Source organism: Vombatus ursinus, unplaced genomic scaffold (genome assembly GCF_900497805.2).
Source record: "Vombatus ursinus unplaced genomic scaffold, bare-nosed wombat genome assembly UNPS02009132.1, whole genome shotgun sequence".
Taxonomy (NCBI): Eukaryota; Metazoa; Chordata; class Mammalia; order Diprotodontia; family Vombatidae; genus Vombatus; species Vombatus ursinus.
In genome coordinates this window covers 13,007,546-13,026,937 of record NW_020948910.1, presented here as the reverse complement: position 1 = coordinate 13,026,937, position 19,392 = coordinate 13,007,546, and the positions used below count along the sequence as shown (strand labels likewise).

General features: G+C 37.3%; 1 protein-coding gene across 5 annotated transcripts in view; it reads right to left on the bottom strand.

Annotated features, from left to right (window-relative positions):
- Positions 1–19,392, bottom strand: part of MAP7 (microtubule associated protein 7) — a 235,568-nt gene that overhangs the window by 34,736 nt on the left and 181,440 nt on the right. For all 5 annotated transcript variants that reach the window (XM_027850724.1, XM_027850727.1, XM_027850723.1 and 2 more), the window contains 3 exons: positions 16,944–17,054; positions 9,127–9,240; positions 3,800–3,927 (listed from right to left, as the gene is read on the bottom strand). In XM_027850724.1, coding sequence (XP_027706525.1) covers positions 3,800–3,927; positions 9,127–9,240; positions 16,944–17,054 — 353 coding nt within the window. The remainder of the gene's footprint in view (positions 1–3,799; positions 3,928–9,126; positions 9,241–16,943; positions 17,055–19,392) is intronic.

The following is a 19,392-nucleotide window of genomic DNA, read 5'->3' as shown; positions in this document are numbered from 1 at the left end:
AAATGCTCAAATGGTCAGTGCTCTCATTACCTGGATCTTCCCTCTGTGGGTGTAGATCACAATGTATCCACAGTAGAAATAAAGATTTTTTTTCTTTTCTTTTACTAAGGTAAATGTATTCAAAAAAAGATTCAAGTACTTTTTTTTTTCAACCTTTCCCTCTAAAGCAGGGGTTATTAACCTGGCGCCTATGAACTTGCTTCTTTAAATATTCTAATAATTAGTTCCCTCTGTAATCCTGTGTATTTTATTCAGTTAGCACTACTATGAAAAGAAGTCTATAGGCTTTATGGGACTGCCAAAGGGGTCCCTGGCATAAACAAAAAAAAAAAAAGGTTGAGGACTCCTGCCGTAAAGGCAGGATTTCCTCCATGCTGTCTTCATTCAATGTGTGGCACACAAAATCTTTCAGCTCAGATCTATGGCTCTAAGTCCAAAGCTAAGATCTCCCAAGAGTGAAAGGTCAATATATGAAATTCTCACATCAAAGAGAGTTTCTTTCACCTTTGGCAAGTGTCTCAATAAAGAATTAAAGGTAGATTCTGGAAGGCCCCAAGGGGCTTGGAAGAGAAATACTATACTTCTTAGCATAAACATCAGGCTTGCCCAACCACACACGTTATCCTCAAAGGTCTATGAAAAATCCTTTAAAGAGCCTTTTATCTTAAATCTGACTCATTCTATAGAGTTAAGATTTTAAAATAATGTGTTCTAGGCTTTCATTAAACAGGTCATGCTATGATCATGGCTGGATAATTAAGTGGAGTCTTTCAGTTGGTTGATGAGTCAGTTAAAGCCAAAGGGAAAACAGAAACAATGGCCATTTCTTCCAGTAAATGTAAAATGCCCGTGCACTTCAAAATAAAGGGAAAACATCCTAATCTCTAAGCTACCTTAGTATGCACAAAGTATATAGTGGAAATTAACATGACTGTGGTAGCATCTCTACTAAGAATGCACATGTTGTTTTCCTTAATGATCATTGCAAAGAAAAAAAAATCAAAGTTTAAGAGACCAATGGTCAGTAATTAGATCTGGAAGGGCACTTGGAAGCCATATGGTCAACCCCTTCATTTCACATATGGGCAAACAAATGCCACCCAGAGAACTGATGTGACTTATCTAAGCCCATACAATTCATAAATATCTGAGGTAGGATTTGAACCCAGTGTCTTATTCACTGGTGATTCCACACTAAATTAACTAACTTCCACCTAAATGCATCCTAAAAGCACCAAAAGAGTACTTTTTTGGCAAATGCATTCAACATCAGTGATCCAGCTTTTATTGACAAGGGATAGAACCAGAGTGGGAAGTTATCTTTATGCTCCTATTTGGAGATTCTGAGGTCACCACAGGCAGGCAGCACCACACAGTCACCCTGATGTTTGGCACAATACCAGCTCATGTCCATTTGACACCCCAGGGTTATAGATGGCAATCCCATGAGTGTGCCAGAGACTATCAAATAACCACAATGTCTAATGATTCTCATTCCCCTGCTTAAGAAGGTCCAGTGACAGTCTGGGATAAAATACAAATTCCTCTGTCTGGTATTTAGAGTCCTTCCTAATTTAACTCCAGGCTACTTTTCCAGGTTTATTATACATCACGCCCCCCTTCACATGCTCTATGGTCCATCCACATTGTCCTATTTGCTGTTACTTGCACATAACATTCCATGTCTTTCTCTGTGCCTTGGCATGAATGGGCTGACCCCAGTGCCTGGGATGCATTTCCTCCTCTCCCCTACCTCTTTAGATTTCCCCAGCTCCCACCAATTGTTGTTTTTAGTTGTTTTTCAGTTGTGTCCTACTCTCTGTGACCTCATTTGGGGATTTCTTGGCAAAAATACTGGAGTGGTTTTGCTGTTTCCTTCTCCGGCTCATTTTTACAAATGAGGAAACTTAGGCAAACAGGGTTATGTGACTTACCAGAGTCACGCTAGCTAGTGTCTGAGGCTGGATTTGAACACAAGTATTTCTGACTCCAGGCCCAGTCACCTAGCTGCCCCAGTTCCTGTCCAAGTACAGTTTAAATTCCAGTTCTTACATGAAACCTTTCCTAATCTTCTTTGCTACTTGGTGACCAGTACCCTTACCCCACAACACATATACCTCCCTGCTTAGCAGGGAGCTCCCAATGAAGGATTTCTTTTCGCAATGCAGATCATCACCTTTTCTGCCACTTATAAATATGTATACATATGTGTGTGTATATATTATATATATGGATATATATACATCCATATATATATGTATATATACCCATATATATATATATATACACACACACACATACACACACACATACATATACACATATATGTATGCCTTTTGCATAGGGCACTGAGAACACCTAAGGCTGTTTTACCTGTACCACTCTGGACATATCCAGCAGATAGATGGCTGCTAGATATAAGTGTTTGAGAATCCAGCAATTAGTAAGTATTTATTATATACCTACTGTATGCCAGGAACTATGCTAAATGTCAAGGGGTACCAAACAAAACAACCCTTAATCTCAAGGACTTTAACTTCTTTTGAGGGAAATTAACAAATCATACATATATACATGCATATACACACATGAACATATAATTTGCAATGTACTTCTATGTGGACACGTGATTTCCCTGAAAAGAACACAAAGCAAACCTGTTACACATGCACACACATAAGTATGTGATGTTTGTGTGCACTTATATGTGTACACGTAATTTCCCTTAAAAGAACGAAGGCTAACAAAAATCACTCACACATGTAATCATGTATATATGCACATGCAGGCATGTTGTTAGTACTCACTTTTGTGTGTACATGTGATTTTCTTAAAAGAATGTAAGGTAAATAAAAAAAGTATTCACACACATGTATATATGCAAACATAGATACATAACGCACATGTAGATATGTATTAGTTGTATTTGTATTTATTTCTATGTGTACATGTAACTTTTTCCTTAAAAGACTGTAAGGTCTTTGAGATCAAAAGTTATTTTTTTTGGTACCCCTGACATCTAGCACAGTTTCTGGCATACAGCAGGTAGATAATAAATACTTATTAATTGATGGATTCTCAAACACTCTTATCCAGCAGTCACCTATCTGCTGGATATTCAGAGTAGTCCAGGTAAAACAACCTTAGGTGTTCTTCAGCGCCTTGTGCAAACTAACTCCCTAATGATGGATAGATTATATATATGTAATATAATATTAATTAATATTATCATTATTAATACAATATTAATGTAATTATAAACAGAGAGACAGGTGATGAGGTGATGATTTGTAGTGGGAGAGAATATTCCTCACTGGGAGTTCCTCACTAAGCAACTGGAGGAACAGTGTATGTGTTGTGGGGTAGGGGTTGCTGATCACTAAGGAGGGAAGAGCAAGAAAAGCTTCATGTAGATGCATGGGTTCCCAAAGTAGGCAATACCACCCCCTGGGGGTGCTGGGATGATGTGGGGGACAGTAGTAGTTTGAAATGACACAAATTTCAAAAAAAAAAGTTAAATAGTTAAAGAAAGTAGATTTGCAAGGGGACACTGAGTAATTTTTTTTTTAAAGGGGGTGGTAGGCCAAATAAGTTTGGAAACCTCTGATAGAAGCTCAAATTTAAGCTGCACTTTGACAAGAGCTAGGAATTCTAAGAGGTGGGTGTGAGAAGGGCATATATTCCAGGCACTGGGGCCAGGGTCTGGCTTCTGTCCCCCCAGGGTCATTCAGATCTCTTTGTAGCCTTAACAGTCATTTGAGCTTGTGCCCTTATTAACCCATTCCCATTGATTACTTACCATTGTGTTGTGCAGAGGCCTCCTTCGTCCAGTACCTTCAGGTGGTGTTACAAAGAGTTTGGGCCGATCAGCTGGATTTCTACAATGTGCAGCTTTGTAGGACATAATGCTGATGGGGCTGCAAGATGCTGAACGAGGACAAATGGGGATAACTAGGATGCAGTTGATTGTTTTACAAAGGGCAGTGTCGGAGTTGCGGAAGAAGGAAAGCCAGAAGCGAGGTGCAGGAAAAGGAGCAAAGCCAAGAGAAGAAGAAAAGGAAGGAGAAGATATTATTACCTATAGGTCACCCAGAACCATCACTCAACTCTTCCCATGGCCCCATGAGCTCACGATGCCTCCAAAAGGAATGAATAGGCATTCAAATGAAATGGATGGATATCTTGTGAGTGATTTAGCCATATTTAGACAACAGATCAAAAATCCAAATGTAGCCAAAAATGAAAGGCAGCAGGCAATGGTCTTATCTGATAAATGATGGTTCTGGTTCAATTCTACCTGAAGGATACAAGAGTGGTTTGTTTCAGACAAACACAGGATTTAAAGATGGTTTAAAGGTTATGGAGACAGAAGTCAGATTTCTCCTAACTAGTACTATGATGAAACAAAAGGCAGAGAGAGAGAGACAGAGACACAGAGAGAGACAGAGACACAGAGACAGAGAGAGTTAGCTAGCAAGCCAGCAAGCCACAACACAACTATGCCAGGAGGAAAGTTCAGCAGCCTAAGGAGTGAGAATAATTGTGTTTTTTTTTTCTTATTAAGAGGGTTAAGGATAACTTGTGATTTACATAAAAAGATTATAAAAGTTTTAGCTATAAACCCATAAATCAGATGCATGATGCTGGATTTCCCACAGTTCTTATTTTTTGTGCTTTGTAAGACACATCAATGTGTATTTAAGCACACATTTTTTGGCTAATAATAAACATTTACATAGAGTTTACTATACCCCAGGCACTGAGCTAAGTGCTTTACAATTATTATCTCATTTGATCCTCACAACAATCCTGGGAGGTAGGTGCTATTGTTATCCCCATTTTAGAGATGAGGAAACTGAGGCAAAAAGAGGTTAAGTGACTTTCCCAGGGTCACAGAGCTGTAAGCCTCTGAGGCTGGATTTGAACTCAGATCTTCCTGACGCCAGATCCAGTGTTCTAGCTACTGTTCTATAATCAGCACTGCCAAAAATCAAGGATGATCTTAAATATTTGAACATATTTGAAATCTTCAATCAATATTGCTTGTGTTTATTTTAGTTTTTTTTTTAAAGCACACTCATTTCTAATTAGCATGGAATATTTTTGTGCTATCTTTTAAAAAGTACACTCATTTACCACTTCCTGCTCTCCAGAAAATGAGCATTACCATGAAGCAAAGGTTTTGTAGGCTTAAGGGTGTTAAAATAATACACTATACAGGTATCACCATGTAACACAGACAGCACATGTACATCATAAAATTTATTTTCTGATATCTCAGCTGGCAAGGTAGTCTTAGTAAAAATAGGAAACTTAAGCATGATGACTATTTACATAAGCACTATGTATACATTTGGATCTATTTGTAATGTGACCAAGTATAAGTTTCTTTAAAATTTGATTGGAGGATTATTCATAAATGCAAGAGATTATACTCAAGCTCAGAGGTCGAGAACAGGGACATTATGAACAGGGACATCTGCAATCACAGAGATTTCTGAATTTTCAGACAACTCACTCTCTCATCCAGTGACATTAAGGCTTGATCTACAAAGGGAAATTAGTTCATAATTGTATACTTTCCCTAGGTAAATTATTGGGAATGCCATCAGATTCTCTTTCAGCTAGTTGCAGATTGGGTGAGAGGGCCAACAGAAGGAACTACAGCTTTTTTCAATCATTTAAAAAAAAGTGAGTTCAATTTCCTCAGGGAAAAATCCTAACCTCTAGGTTCCAGAGGTTCTTAAGGTTATGAACATTGTCACTCAATAGTCATTCTCACAAACTAAGCCCTTCCAGGGGATTAATGACCAGGAGTAGGTGTACATAGCCCTAGGCATAGCCAGGGGCCAGTAACCTCGATTTTGAAGGTGAAACTATGACCTTGGAACCAGTATTTTTCTGTTTTTATTTTTTCCCTCAGGATTATTGATCAATTGATGCTAATGGCCCTTGGCTGTGCCTAGGGCTATATATGCCTCCTCCTGGTCATTAATCCCCTGAAGAAAAAAAAAAATAAAAACTGAAACACATTTGCTCCAAGATCATAGGTTTCACCTTCAAAATGGAGCATCCAAATACATCTTTTTCCTTCTCCTATAAAGGGCAATGCAATTTCAGAAGGTCTCGGAAGAGTATTCCCTGAGAATATCCTGGATCTATGCCAATCTCATCATTTCTGTTGGTTTACAGTTTATTATGTAGCATGAGATAATATTAAATGAGAACATGAGAATATACTAGAATCTCCCCTAATGCAGCATTTGCAAAATCCCAAATCTTGGTTTTTCAAACTATCATCTTCCAGACAAGACGGACTGTTTCAAATTCCTCCTAGGGAAGCAGCGAATTTTATGGGATTCATTTCTATTCTGATGAGCATTTCCTCTAAAAGGCTAGACCTCTTTAAATGATTCATTTTGGAATTTCAGTCTTCTGAAGAAATAATCTTACAATGATTTGTGCTTATTCCCTGTCCATCCTCCTCTATCACAATATACTAGAATAATAACACAGATTCTTTATAAGAATGCCTTTGAAACATCCTCCCATGGTATTACTAATTTTTTTTTTCCCTCATGACTCAAGTTAACTCAAGGAGAAACAGTAGAACAGCCTACAAGTTTAATTCAAGCAGTCAGGACTGCAACTTATAAAAGATGAAATACCTTTTTTTAATATACTGTATTGCTTCCTCATGAGAAGTGACTTAGTTTCCAACTACTCCTTCATTATAAATACCATATTTAAAACATGCCTGACAATTTTCCCCAATCCTCTCAAGACATTTGAATTTCTTAAAATATGTCTTGGAAAACTGCATTTTCTTAAAAAGGCTTCTGTGTCTTAAAATAAATAGTGATCACTCACATTTCAAATGTTTGGGTTGAATGATTATGGAAAAGCCAACTGAAAGTAAAGGCATATAAAGCAAGTGCCATGAAGGACTTCCTTCATTCTATAGCTGGTATGTTGCCCATGTCAATGAGAAGTAAGGTATCCCTTTTGCTTCTGAGATCTGAAACCACTCTATGCCCTTACTTTATACAAGTGGCATGGAAAACTACTGTTGTAGTTTTCAAAATAACCTAGTTTTTTGCCTAGTTTTCTTCATCCCTGCAGTGACTAGGAAAAAGAGATGTAGCAAAGGAATGATCTTAGGGAATGGAGGACTAAAGAGAAAACAAAGAAATTAAGATATCGACATAAAACATAATTGAAAGAGATTTTTCATACATGACCTCCAATGGAAAAAGAGGATCTTACAATTTTTTTTTTTTTGGCATAAGAAATGGACAGAAACATATTCGAGTGCCATAAACAATGATCAGCAACAATGCAACACAAGGGCTATCCTATTACATCGAGTAATTAACATAAAAGGAAGTACTTTGGTTTATACTGCAGAGAAAATTATGGGAGTAAATCCCTTTGGAAAAAAAGAAAATGGGAGAAAGGAGTTGCAAAGCAGATAAGGAGAACCAGTTAGAATACCTGATAAGAATTACCCAGGCTAGGCACAATGATGAAAGGAGGTAAGAAGGTAGGGACCACTTGGGAAAGGAAAAGGATGAAGCAAAAAGTAAGGAAACATTTTAAAAATGAAGTAAGAAGCTGGAGCTCTGACAAAAATGTCAATGGTAGATGTAGGAAACAAAGTAATTCACAATCTTATGAAGCTGATTAGAGATCAAACAACATACAATGTGGGCATAAGGAATCATGAAGCCATACAACCATTGTGTTGTTCTTCATTTAAGTGTAAATGAAAAAGATTTTGTTTGATGACTATGAAAGGAATGAATCAATGGACAGAAAAACAACTATAGCTTTTAAAATCAGAATTCCATACTTTTAGAAAATCACAGCCAGTAATGAGTCTCAAATGATGAGAGGCAATATGGTCTAGCTCTTTAACTGAACACCCATTATACACAGATGGCTGTCCCAGGGACAGGGGTTTGGGGGGTGGTGATGAAAACTGAAATCCCACAGATGTAGATTTCACTTCTTTCTCTGCCATAGAATCATCCTGGAATAAGTCCCTGAGTCTCCCTAGCTACCTCATTTCTGCTATGGGAATAACCATACGTGGTACCTTACGTGCCTCAAGGGGGTGTTGTCAGAATTATGGGATTGGTGCTACTGAAGTCCTTTGAGTACCTTAGAGGGAAGGTAACTATAAAAGTACAAAGTAGTATTATTTACACAGGGGTAAAGGACGGAAGAAGCTTGCAGAATCAAAGCATCTTTAGGAGGAACTTTATGGAGATTATCAGCAGTTTTCTGATTGGAGAAGGCAAAGGTAAGTAGACTGGTCATTTATTCCTCACATATGCAAAGGAATCTGGGAACATGTGAATCAATCCAAGATGAAAGATGTCTTGGAGAAATTAAGGCACATCTTTCCAACAGGTATAGCTTTACATTAATTTACAGTTAAATTAATTGACCTGTTTCTGTTTTGTGATTTGAAGTTGTTAAATAACAGTTTAACATAATCTACACTGGGAATTTCTAAACTTTTTTTTCAAAGACTGTTACAAACCTGAAGCACCATACTTGGGGCTTATAGCACTTCTCTGAGGTTGGGGGTGTATTCTTCACAGATTACCCATGGGTGATAGAGAGGGAATTTTTGTTGCCTGAGACCACATGAAGGAAACCATGTTCTTTTATACCTAAGAGACTTGCCCTTTGATTTTACTCTTTCCTCCAGATTTTAGATCCAAATCCTTTATAAGGAGGATTAGTGCCAAAATAACTGATACTCATTTCTACTTCCGATCAACTCTCTACTCAAATGAAGGCATAGGAAGGTGAAAAGGGGATAATTTTTCAGCTCTGTATCTGCCATAAACAGAAAGAGGGTATCTAGAGACATCTGATAAACAGGAGGAGGTCTCTACGGTTATCTGGTGTCCAGATAAAGATGCTAAGACTTTGACAAGAAAACAATACAGGTAGCATGAAACCAACACCAAATAGGTAAATTTCCAAAGCCATTTCACCTGGCGAGGTGCACCTCAGAGAAAGCTGAAATTTGATTAGACCAAATGGCTGTTTAGAAAGCTTTGAAAGGATGGCTCAGCTCTCCCCAGAAGGCTCCACTTTGTTAAGTTTTACCTGCATCTCCAGACAAGGCAGCGGTGCTTTTGCTTCGGGCCAGGAACGAATGTGTGGGCGTCAGGAGTCTGTTTACAATGCTGCTCTCCCAGGGGCTGAGCTGCAGGCGGCGAGCTAAATGTCACCACATAAGCAAGATGTTAGAGGGCATTCTTTCCACAGATGAGGGGACTCAGCACATTATTGCTACTATCTCCATACTTCGCGTCTTGAAATGACACTTGGGTATCCGGAAAAGTGAAGTTTGCTGAACATCACCATTAGGGGTTCCTGAGAGGATCAAACAATCCACTTTTGTATCCCTAGTGCTTAGCCGGTTGCATTTTCTGTAAAAGGGGTCCCAGTCAATAATGATTGAATCGAAATAGATCCATTCCATCACCTACCTTAAACAGGGCATGGTTCCTGGCTGCCACTAAATCTAGGTAGCTGACCCAAATAGCACTTTGCTAATCCCTATCTGTTTTTGGTCTCTCCCCTCCTGCCTCCTTCCACAAACAGAATGAACATTTTGACTGTAGGCTTAGCAGGTGCCATCACTTGCCCTAGGCAGGTGGCTATCTAAGGTATCCAGGCATCAGGTGGGGGTATTGTGCACTACCCCACCCAAGTAGATTAGTAGATTGAATCCACTATTGCATAATAAGCCACAACAAAGGCTTTGCCAGAGTAAAAGAAGATTTTCCATCAGAGTTTACAAAAAAAAAGACAAATGAAAAGGATTCTATTGAACACCACTAGACGGTCATACCTTCTGTTTCTAATAGCTTTATGGTTCACAAAGCACCTTACAAGTATATTATCTGAATAATCCTCACAACAACCCTGTGAGGTAGGAGCAAATGAGGAACAGAGGCTCAGAGAAGGACTGGCTTTGCCCATGGCTACACAGCTAAGAAGTAGGAAAGTGGGACTAGAACCCAGGTTTTCTAGCACCTGTTCCAGGGCTTTTCAGTCAGCTAGTCAACCGGCATTTATTAAGCAATGACTACATGCCAGCCACTGTGCTAGGTGCCAGGGACACAAAGATAAAGCTAAAACAACCCCTGCCCTCTGGGAGCTTACATTCTAGTTGGGGAGAAAACATTCACATATAAGTATATGACAAAACATATACTCCTCAGCTTTTATCTAAACAATAAGAGGAACATTTGAACACAATTTAAAAATGACAGACTGCTATTTCCATCTATCTATTTGGCACAGTCATGGTTATGATTTTAAATAATAGACAGGGCTTTCTAGGTCTGGCTTTCAAGCCACATTCAAATTTATGATGGAGGATAAGGCTTACTGTTAGAATAAGATAAAATGAAACACAATAGCCATAAGCCAATTTGAAAAAAATAATAATTCTGCAGATAGCCACTGTTACATCCTGAGTCCTCCAGTGAAAATCATACTAAAAGAGGTAGCCTGAAATAACAATTAAGGCTTGATAGCCAACATTAAGAAATACTATTGATCCTTCACAAAATCACTCAATTCTTAAAGCTCTATTGCCTAGATAAGTTCAGGTGACTACCTTTTAAGGAAGGCATGAGGATTATTTTCCCTGAAAGATGGTAAGAGAAACATGAGGGGATCCTTCAAAGACCCAATGGAAAAGATTCCCTATTTGTATTTGGGAATGTAGTCTCCTAGACTCTAGGGCTTCTTAAACTTTTTCCACTCACAACCCCTTCAACACTTCTTAAAATGTTTAAAAAGCACTGAAGGTCTTGAAAACTATACTTTAAAAAGTATAATCGGGTGAATGTTCCTTGTGGACAGACTATTTTGTTTTGATTTTGTATTTTCAGCACCTAGAACAGTGACCAGCACATAGTAGGTGATTAATAAACTCAGGCTGAGTAACTGAAAGTGACTCCTCAGCATCAAAAGAAGTAGGTATACCTCCATCTTTAAATTATGCTTCCAGAGCCAATTTTCTTAGGTTAATGTCTTAAGGCCAGATTCCCAAGGGAAGGGCACTTGACTTCCATTAGGAAATTATCTGGGACAAAACTATGAGGAAAGCCATGATGATTCTGACATCAACAACAGGAAGGAATTCCCAATTTCCTAAAGCATAATTATGCGAGCACATATTTAAAGAATTCAACCCTGATTTTTTTTTCATCACATTCTATATGCACACTAGGGATAAGTGAAACATTGTTAAATTTGAGCTTTACCGGACTGAATTCCAATAATTAAACTATGTCATAATTGTCAAAGTAATTACTATATAAAACTCCATGAAAACATTAATAAAAAAATGCAGTTGTAACATCTAGAAATCTCTGTGAACCCCACTGAATGAATGTGACTATAGCTTAGACTCTAATGACAGTGTAACTCTGTATCTAATCTCTATGGAAACTACTACAGCCTAAAATTAGAATACATTATACTAGAATGGAAAAAAAATTAATGGGAAAAAGGTGAACTGCATTAATTGAAGGTTTTCAACACATAATTATATTTTAAATGTTGGGGGGTGGCAAGGAAGTGAAGCAGAAAGAGAATGAGAATATAGGAGAGGCTGAAAATTCTGTCTTTCCACTTTTTCTTTCTAGTTGCTGAGCTCAACTTTTCTTAGCTGTAACTCAAATATTTAAATTGTTTCCCTCCAGAAGCTCACTCTCTCTCCCATTTCCCATTAAAGATAAACTGGCTAAGGACTATAGCACGTACTGAACTAAGACTTTGCTTCTATGCAAGGATTTTTTTTTCCTTACAGGCCATTCATTTACTGGTGCAGAATTAAAGCTAAATTGTACCCATCAAAATAAGATTAAAGTGTGACATAGCATCATGGATTTATTATTTTGTCTGGCTCACTCATCTAATTTGTAAAATTTTGCAGTTAGAGCCTTTCCATGAATGTAAGATAACTGAATGCATAGTATTAAAATATAAGCCATAAAAACCGCCCCCCCCCCCAATACAGAGCTGTGTTTTAGATTCTAATAACATGCATTTGTGTTGGGCTTTTCCTTAAAGTATCAATATGGTGCTAATTTTGCTGGTGGTAGCTAATTAAGAGTTCACATATATTTTGCTAAGTATCCCAGAGAACATAATGTTAATAAATAAGAGTGTTTTACCTAGCATACCACGTTCTTTCCTCCAGCAAAGTTTAACACACATTTTCTCTTAATCTGTAACAAACATTGTAGCAATTTGTTGTGGATATCAACTCAAGTTATATATGGAAAAACCGAGCCACAAAAAACTAGATGTTTGACCACAAATTATACAGTGACAAAATCCACAGACAGAATCTAGGATTTCTGCACTACTCTCTTACCCCAAAACAGTTTGAGTTCCTATCTCTTCTTTTTTATGCAAAATATTTCTCAAGTGTCATTTATGATAGGAATTATTCTTTTGATGAAATAGCTCCTTTACAATAAGTATATATGATTCTCCAAGGAGCTAATGGGGATCCATAAGGATTCCTCTGTCCCTATAACACTACTTCAAAAAGATCCTATGTAAGACCCCAAGACATCATTTAATAATATATGATAATGCTGGTGTGAGAGATTGCTGGGTCAAAAAGTGTATTGTGCTTCTTTCCTCCTCTTAAAATAACCTCTAGAGGCTTACTTTGAGTTTAAGAATTAAGAAGATGACGTATTGTATACACTTCTTTCTTTTTTCCTTTACCTGAAGTCTTTACCTAAAATGGAGAAATTTAAAAATTTATTTAATTTGCCTTAAACTTATGAGACAGTAAATCTATCATTCTAAAGCTACTTACAGTATGGATAGTATTTTCCAAGGGAAAAATCTGTTTCCACCCCTATAATATGTCTATTCAGGGGCCTGGAAAGAGAGGTGACAATTGGCATTTAAAAAAAAAGACACACAGATTTTATGTTTCACCAGAAGTTTCTGGAGGAAATGGACCAGATCTCTCTGAATAATTGTATAAAGTTCTGGGTATGGAAAAAGTGTTAAAAGTTCCATCTACTCAGGAAGGAAATGTTGCTAATTTGAAGTCCATGCAGGTAAAAATGTCTTTGATCTTATTTCAAAAAAGAGTGCTTTTCTTAGAGTCCTGAACTTGGAGACAGGAAGAGATGAGTTCAAATCCTGCCTCAGACATTGATTAGGTATGTGACCCTGGGCAAGTCACTTAATCGCTCTCAGCCTCAGTTTCCTAATCTGGAAAATGGGGATAATAGCAATACCTACAAAGTTGTTGTAAGGATCAAATGAAATAAGATAATGTAAAGTACTTGGAAAATCTTACAGCTCTATCTACATGCCTGCTATTTTTATTATTATTATTATTATTATGTTCAATATGTCTCTCCTATTAAAAGCTTGCTAAACAAGAATCAAAAAGGATGAGAAATTAATTAAAAGCTTTTAATCTAAGGATTTCTAGTGCCTAAAACTATTTTGTGGCTACAATGACAAAAAAAAAACAAAAAACCAAAAACAACCCATCCCAAACTTTGGTAAATCACAATCCCTCTTTAAAGAATATTTCTCAATTCGTTCCCTATTACAATGAAGTTTTATTATAACACTCTCTTAAAGGTTCAAAGTTCAGAAGAAACACTAATTTACTTGACTAAGCTAGACTATAAGGACCATGCTCTGTAACTAGGCAGGTGGGTGGGCTATCACGTTCTCAAGGTGAGGAGAGTATTAAAAACCAACGAAGACACACCAGGGTGCAGGAATCAGTGGACACAAGGGTAATCATACACGAATAAGCAAAGTAGGACTAGGAAATATGAAATTTAGCATAGGTGTAGGACTTAAGACATGAGGGTGGGCAATAAAGTTTCTCTATGCCACTGGATCAGGACTTAACAATGAGTCCTTATGGCATTTCCAGTTATGTCTCCTTGGACTGGGTTGCCTTATTACACTTCAATGAATAAATAAAAATGATTTTAAGTAATATACCTAGAGCAACAACTTCTCTTTCACAGATAAGAGAAAAAGAAAATTCCTCCCTATCTGAATACTTACCATTTTAGGAGTGAAGTACAAATTCAGAAAACTTCAATGAATTGGTATTAGTTTAAATGTATGTCTCTTGACAAAAACAAAGACAAAACCCTTAACTTCCTCAGATCCATTGTAAGGAGGTAACCTGGCTTCTTGACACTGGTCCTTACTCCTACCACCTGAACTTTTGTTTGGGGGTCCTGGAAAACCTGAACCTGCCTTTTGGCCTCATCTCACCCATGAGCCTCAACAAGTGATCACTGCTCTCTTAATAAGGAGGCAGAGAGGAAGGACCTACTAAATTTAATGCCTATTTTTGTCTTGTCCTGTTTCCTAGACCCATGCCTAGTACTCAGTCTCTTAATTCTGCTCTGCTCATTCAAATATGGTTAATTTTAAGTTTACTGTTTCCTGATCCTTACTATAAATTGTTACTTGATCTTCACCTGCCACCAAAACCCAAAGCCTTCTCTATAATCCTTCCTCAAAAAGAAACGATTATGTTTAGGGAAAAGTCCTCTAAGAATGGGTCCTCATGAAATATATCAGTGATAGTCATTTAAAATGCAGTATGCTAGCATAGAGGAAACATGTGCTTTAGTCATTGCTCCTTAGTCACCTGTTTGACCTTATAAATCCCTTCTCTTACTGCCTCATTTCCCTCATTTGTAAAGCGAGTGGAGAGGTGGGGTGGGCAGAAGGGGGAAAGAGATTGTACCAAATAACTTCTTAGACCCATTCTAGCTTTCAGATTCTATGACTCTGAAATTATCCTATTAGGTTCTGTTATATATAGGACTCTCTCTATCCACAATCCAATTTACTGAGACAGGCAGCTCAGCACTGTTACTAAGTAGATGACTTGAGGAAAAGTCACCCAGCCTCTTGTTCTCCTCACAGCTCCAGCCATGGCACTAGGGAAGGTTGGTGATATATGCTGACATGCTGAACAGATCATCAAGTCCATAGGAAGTAAAGATATATGGTTAAAAAGATAGCTTTCCTCAGTTGTTTTATTGGGCTTGGGGGCTTGTATGCAACTACAAATACTATTTGGAAAAAGGAGTTTGAACTCATGATCCTTCCCACTAATACAGTTATCTCTTCTACATCATGACTTTCCCCATTGCAATTTTGATACATTGCAGGTCGGCATAAGACATTAAATGGAAATTTTGGAGGAGTTTTGCAGAAACCACAGATGACATGTGAAGGCCAGCAGATGACACAGAAAAAGTTCAGAAACTCAAAAATGCATAAAATACATGTATAATATTTTATAATATCAACATATTTCACCTTTTAATACCATAATAATTCAGACTTCTCTGGTATGAAGGGAGGGCCAAAAATTTTTAAGTAGATTTTCTGGATGGTTGGGGCACCTCTCCCCTAACCCCCTGTAATGTGGAAAGGATGAATATATGTGAAATCATTATCATTTAACCATATTGTCTAGATACAGGGGTAGGGAACCTGTAGCCTCGAGGTCACTTGTGGCCCTCTAGGTCCTCAAGTATGGCCCTCTGACTAAATCGAAATTTCACAGAAGAAATTCCCTTAAGGAAAGGATTTGTTCTGTAAAACTTGGACTCGGTCAAAAGGCCTTACCAAATGACCTAGAAGGCCATGGGTGGCCTTGAGGCCGCAGGTTCCCCACCTCTGGCTCTAGATCATATATCAAGGTTAATCTTTGAAAGTAAATTTAAATAACCTGGAAACAGAAATAATTAGGGTTTGGGTTAAAAGAGGACAAGAGGAGCACTAATTTTTTTTTTTCTCTAGGTTCAAACATTTAAAAGTAATATGTTAACAGCAACTTTCAACATTTTTATAACATTCTAACATTTGACATACATGATATGACAATATACAATACAAAAAGTATGGAAATATACATATACACAACTATAGAGCACAAATACATTTTATACATATACATGAAGACTACAAACACTGACATTTTCCAGTTTCATAATGAAATTCTCAAAATAATCAGCTTGTGATGTGTATTTAAAAGGCTATGTTTTCATATTGCATAGTAAGTCAATCTTGATATTTCTTATAGCTCAGCTTGCGAAAAGTGAATAGTATATACCTTTAAAAGAAGCAGGATTTTTTTTCCTTCTATGGTATATGCATAGGCAAAATAAGATTTTGTTTCACAAATAAACTTTAACTGCTAACATCTCATGTACTGTAAATCCTTGGAATGAAAGCAACTCAAAATCTGAATGAAATGCTGCTCATTGGAAGGCCATGACTGGTTAATTTGTCTGGAGGTTTGCAAAGATGAAGACATTCTGGAAATTAAAGGCAAATCTCAAGGCTAAATGAATGGACATTGAAAGCAAGAGCATGGACACATGAAATGCAACAAAGAATGTCTGGTTCAATGAGAAATAAACTGGAAAAATGAAATCTACCAACATGAACCACTTGAAGTAAGGCTTAGAAATTCAAAATCAGGCATTCCCATAGTACAGAAGAACAGCCAAATGAGCACGTGGCTGGAGCCCAAATAAATGTTCCCAGAAAAGGCCATGTGAATTTTTTGTGGACAAAGTGGGTAGTTTCTGGCGCTGTAAACTCTTTTACTAAAAACTTGACAGGGAGCACCGTTTTCACCGTGTGTGCTAAATACAATCATTCAGCCAAGTTCTAAAATGAGAAATGTTCTTCTCGGCAAGGAAAACGTTGCTCGGCGCTTATTGCTTTTTTTAGTTTGGAGGTTTTTCTTCCTATTTAAGAAATGTGGGGAAGGAAAACAACTTCAGATGCTTACTGTAGCTGTAAATATGCAAAAGAGCCATTAGGTAACAAGACAGAACACTTGAAAATTTTCCTTTTGACTGTACCTCTATCTGGAGAATTTAGTAATGTTGCCGATGAAGAGGAGAGCCGCTTGCTAATGACTGGATCAACATGTTTCGAAAGATTCATTGTTGAAACTGACCGCCTGTCTGGATCTAAAACAAATGGAGATAATGCTAATTGACAGCCCGCATGCATGACCAAAGCTTCCTAGCTGGCACATGTAAGGGAAAGCTAGGTCTGGATGGATTCAGCTCTACTGCTAGATCACTTAAAATAGCACAGTTCTCTCAGTGGATGTTTGATGGGTAACTTAAAGGCTGGGCAGGAAATTCCTTTCTTTGGTAGGACAAACAAAGCCAGTCTTTGGGACATCAGTTTCTGTGTCAGCGAAACCAACTGGGATATGAGTAGATTAAACTGAAGGGACCATAGAGTATAAGGATAACACAATGTGCTTACTTCACTCTCCCTGGAAAGAGGGTTAGGATGGAGGAAAATCTCCCCTTGAGAAGGATTAAAGTATTTAGGATAGCCTCAATGGGAATCATAAAGATGACCACTATTGTGACCCCCTGAACCAAAAACAAGTGAGTATTATTCTTCTAGGTAAAGCCGGATAACATATTGAACGAAGGTTTGGGGCGTGTGTGTGTGTGTGTGGTAGCTTCTAACAACTAGATATGTAATTTTCCCAGGACACCAAAGGAAGCTAGCAATAGTACATTTGAGTGTCCAAAAGAAGAAACTCTTTCAAGGTGTGGAAGGTTTGTGCCAACACAGCATCTAGTTTCTGAAATAAGACTGCAAAGAACCATCATCCTCACCATCCCATACTGTTGGGAGCAGTTTTACACAGCATGAATGAACTATTTGCCCGCCTCCAAATATGCCTTCCAAGAGAGAGAAACAGTCAAACAAGTGAAATGATATCTCTTTGTCTTGATTATCATAACTTATGATTGGTCCTAGGCAAAACATATTAGAATAATTCCAAAGGGTAACATGCTTAGTCAGAAGGGGATAATAGTGATCAAAATGGCAAAATTAAGTCTAGCGTGCCATGAGTAGAAAAGAACTCACTCATGCTCATTGTTACATGGGTTCCATTATACTGAGGAACACATCAACTTATACTGAGGAATAAATCATAGAATCTTGACACGTATTTGCCTATGAGACAAGCATCAATTCTTTTCCTCAATACTGACAATTACAAGGACTCCACATTATTCTTAAATTTTTTTCAGTAGTCTCTTAAAAAAATAACTAGTTTTTTGCTGTTTTATTTTTAAAAATAATTTGAAAAATATTATAATATTAAAACATCATAATATATTATAAATATATAAAAACATTAGATGAAATTATATTATTATAATTAAACTATATGGTTAAAATAAATATATAATATATTAAAATAATTTGAAAAATCCCATAGGACTTATGAATTTTTCAAGAAAAAACCTTTAACTTGTGTTATAATACATTGGCAAGTTTCTACCTGTCTAGATACCTTATTACAGGGCCATTCTCCCCTGAACAGATGAACTATTTTGGACTATTATTTCCAAGGTTTGAGATAGTTTGTTGTAATGAATGGATAGAGAGTCAGCCAGGAAAGCCTGGGTTTAGGTCTCCCCTCTAATAGGTACTGCCTATGTGAGCCTGGGCAAATCACTTAACCTCTTATTGCTCTAGGAAACTCTCTAATGCTATAATTTATAGAAAAGGTTTGTTGATAGAAGAAAATTTGCTCACCTGGGAATTCCGTATATCAATGAAATCACAAGTCCAGTCCATATTCCCATCTATATTTTCAACAGGCTTTATGATATAAATATGCTTTCCATAAATATCAAACATGTATGTATGTCTTTTTTTTTGTTTTGTTTTTTTTTGTTTTTTGGTGAGGCAAACAGGGTTAAGTGACTTGCCCAGGGTCACACAGCTAGTAAGTGTCAAGTGTCTGAGGCCGGATTTGAACTCAGGTCCTCCTGATTTCAATGCTGGAGCTCTATCTACTGTACCACCTAGCTGCCCCTATGTATGTCTTCTGATAGCTATTTTTGTAGGGATAAAAACTTGTGGTTTAGGTTTTCTTAGGAAAACCACTTTGACTCTCAAAAGGCTTCTTTTAAATATTTTTATATTGATGAAGTATTTTAGAACTAATCTTTGAGAATCTGTCTCCAACCAACCGATTGATCCTTTGGTAGAACTTGGTGGCTTTCCAGGTTACTCTTAAGGCAAGGCCAAAAGAGTTTAAATTGAAAGATTTAGGTTAAAAACACATCACACCATCTTGGTCATGAGTGGTGGGATGGTGGAACATAAATAAGACTTAGAGAATCTTTCTCTTCTCTCTCTTTTTTTTTTTTCCCCCAAGGAGATTTTAGAAGAGCATTAGGCTATTTCTCTCTGCAGGACAGATTATATTTTAAATCAAATCCTGGGCAGGAACTTTGCCCATGTAGCTCTCAACATACAGCC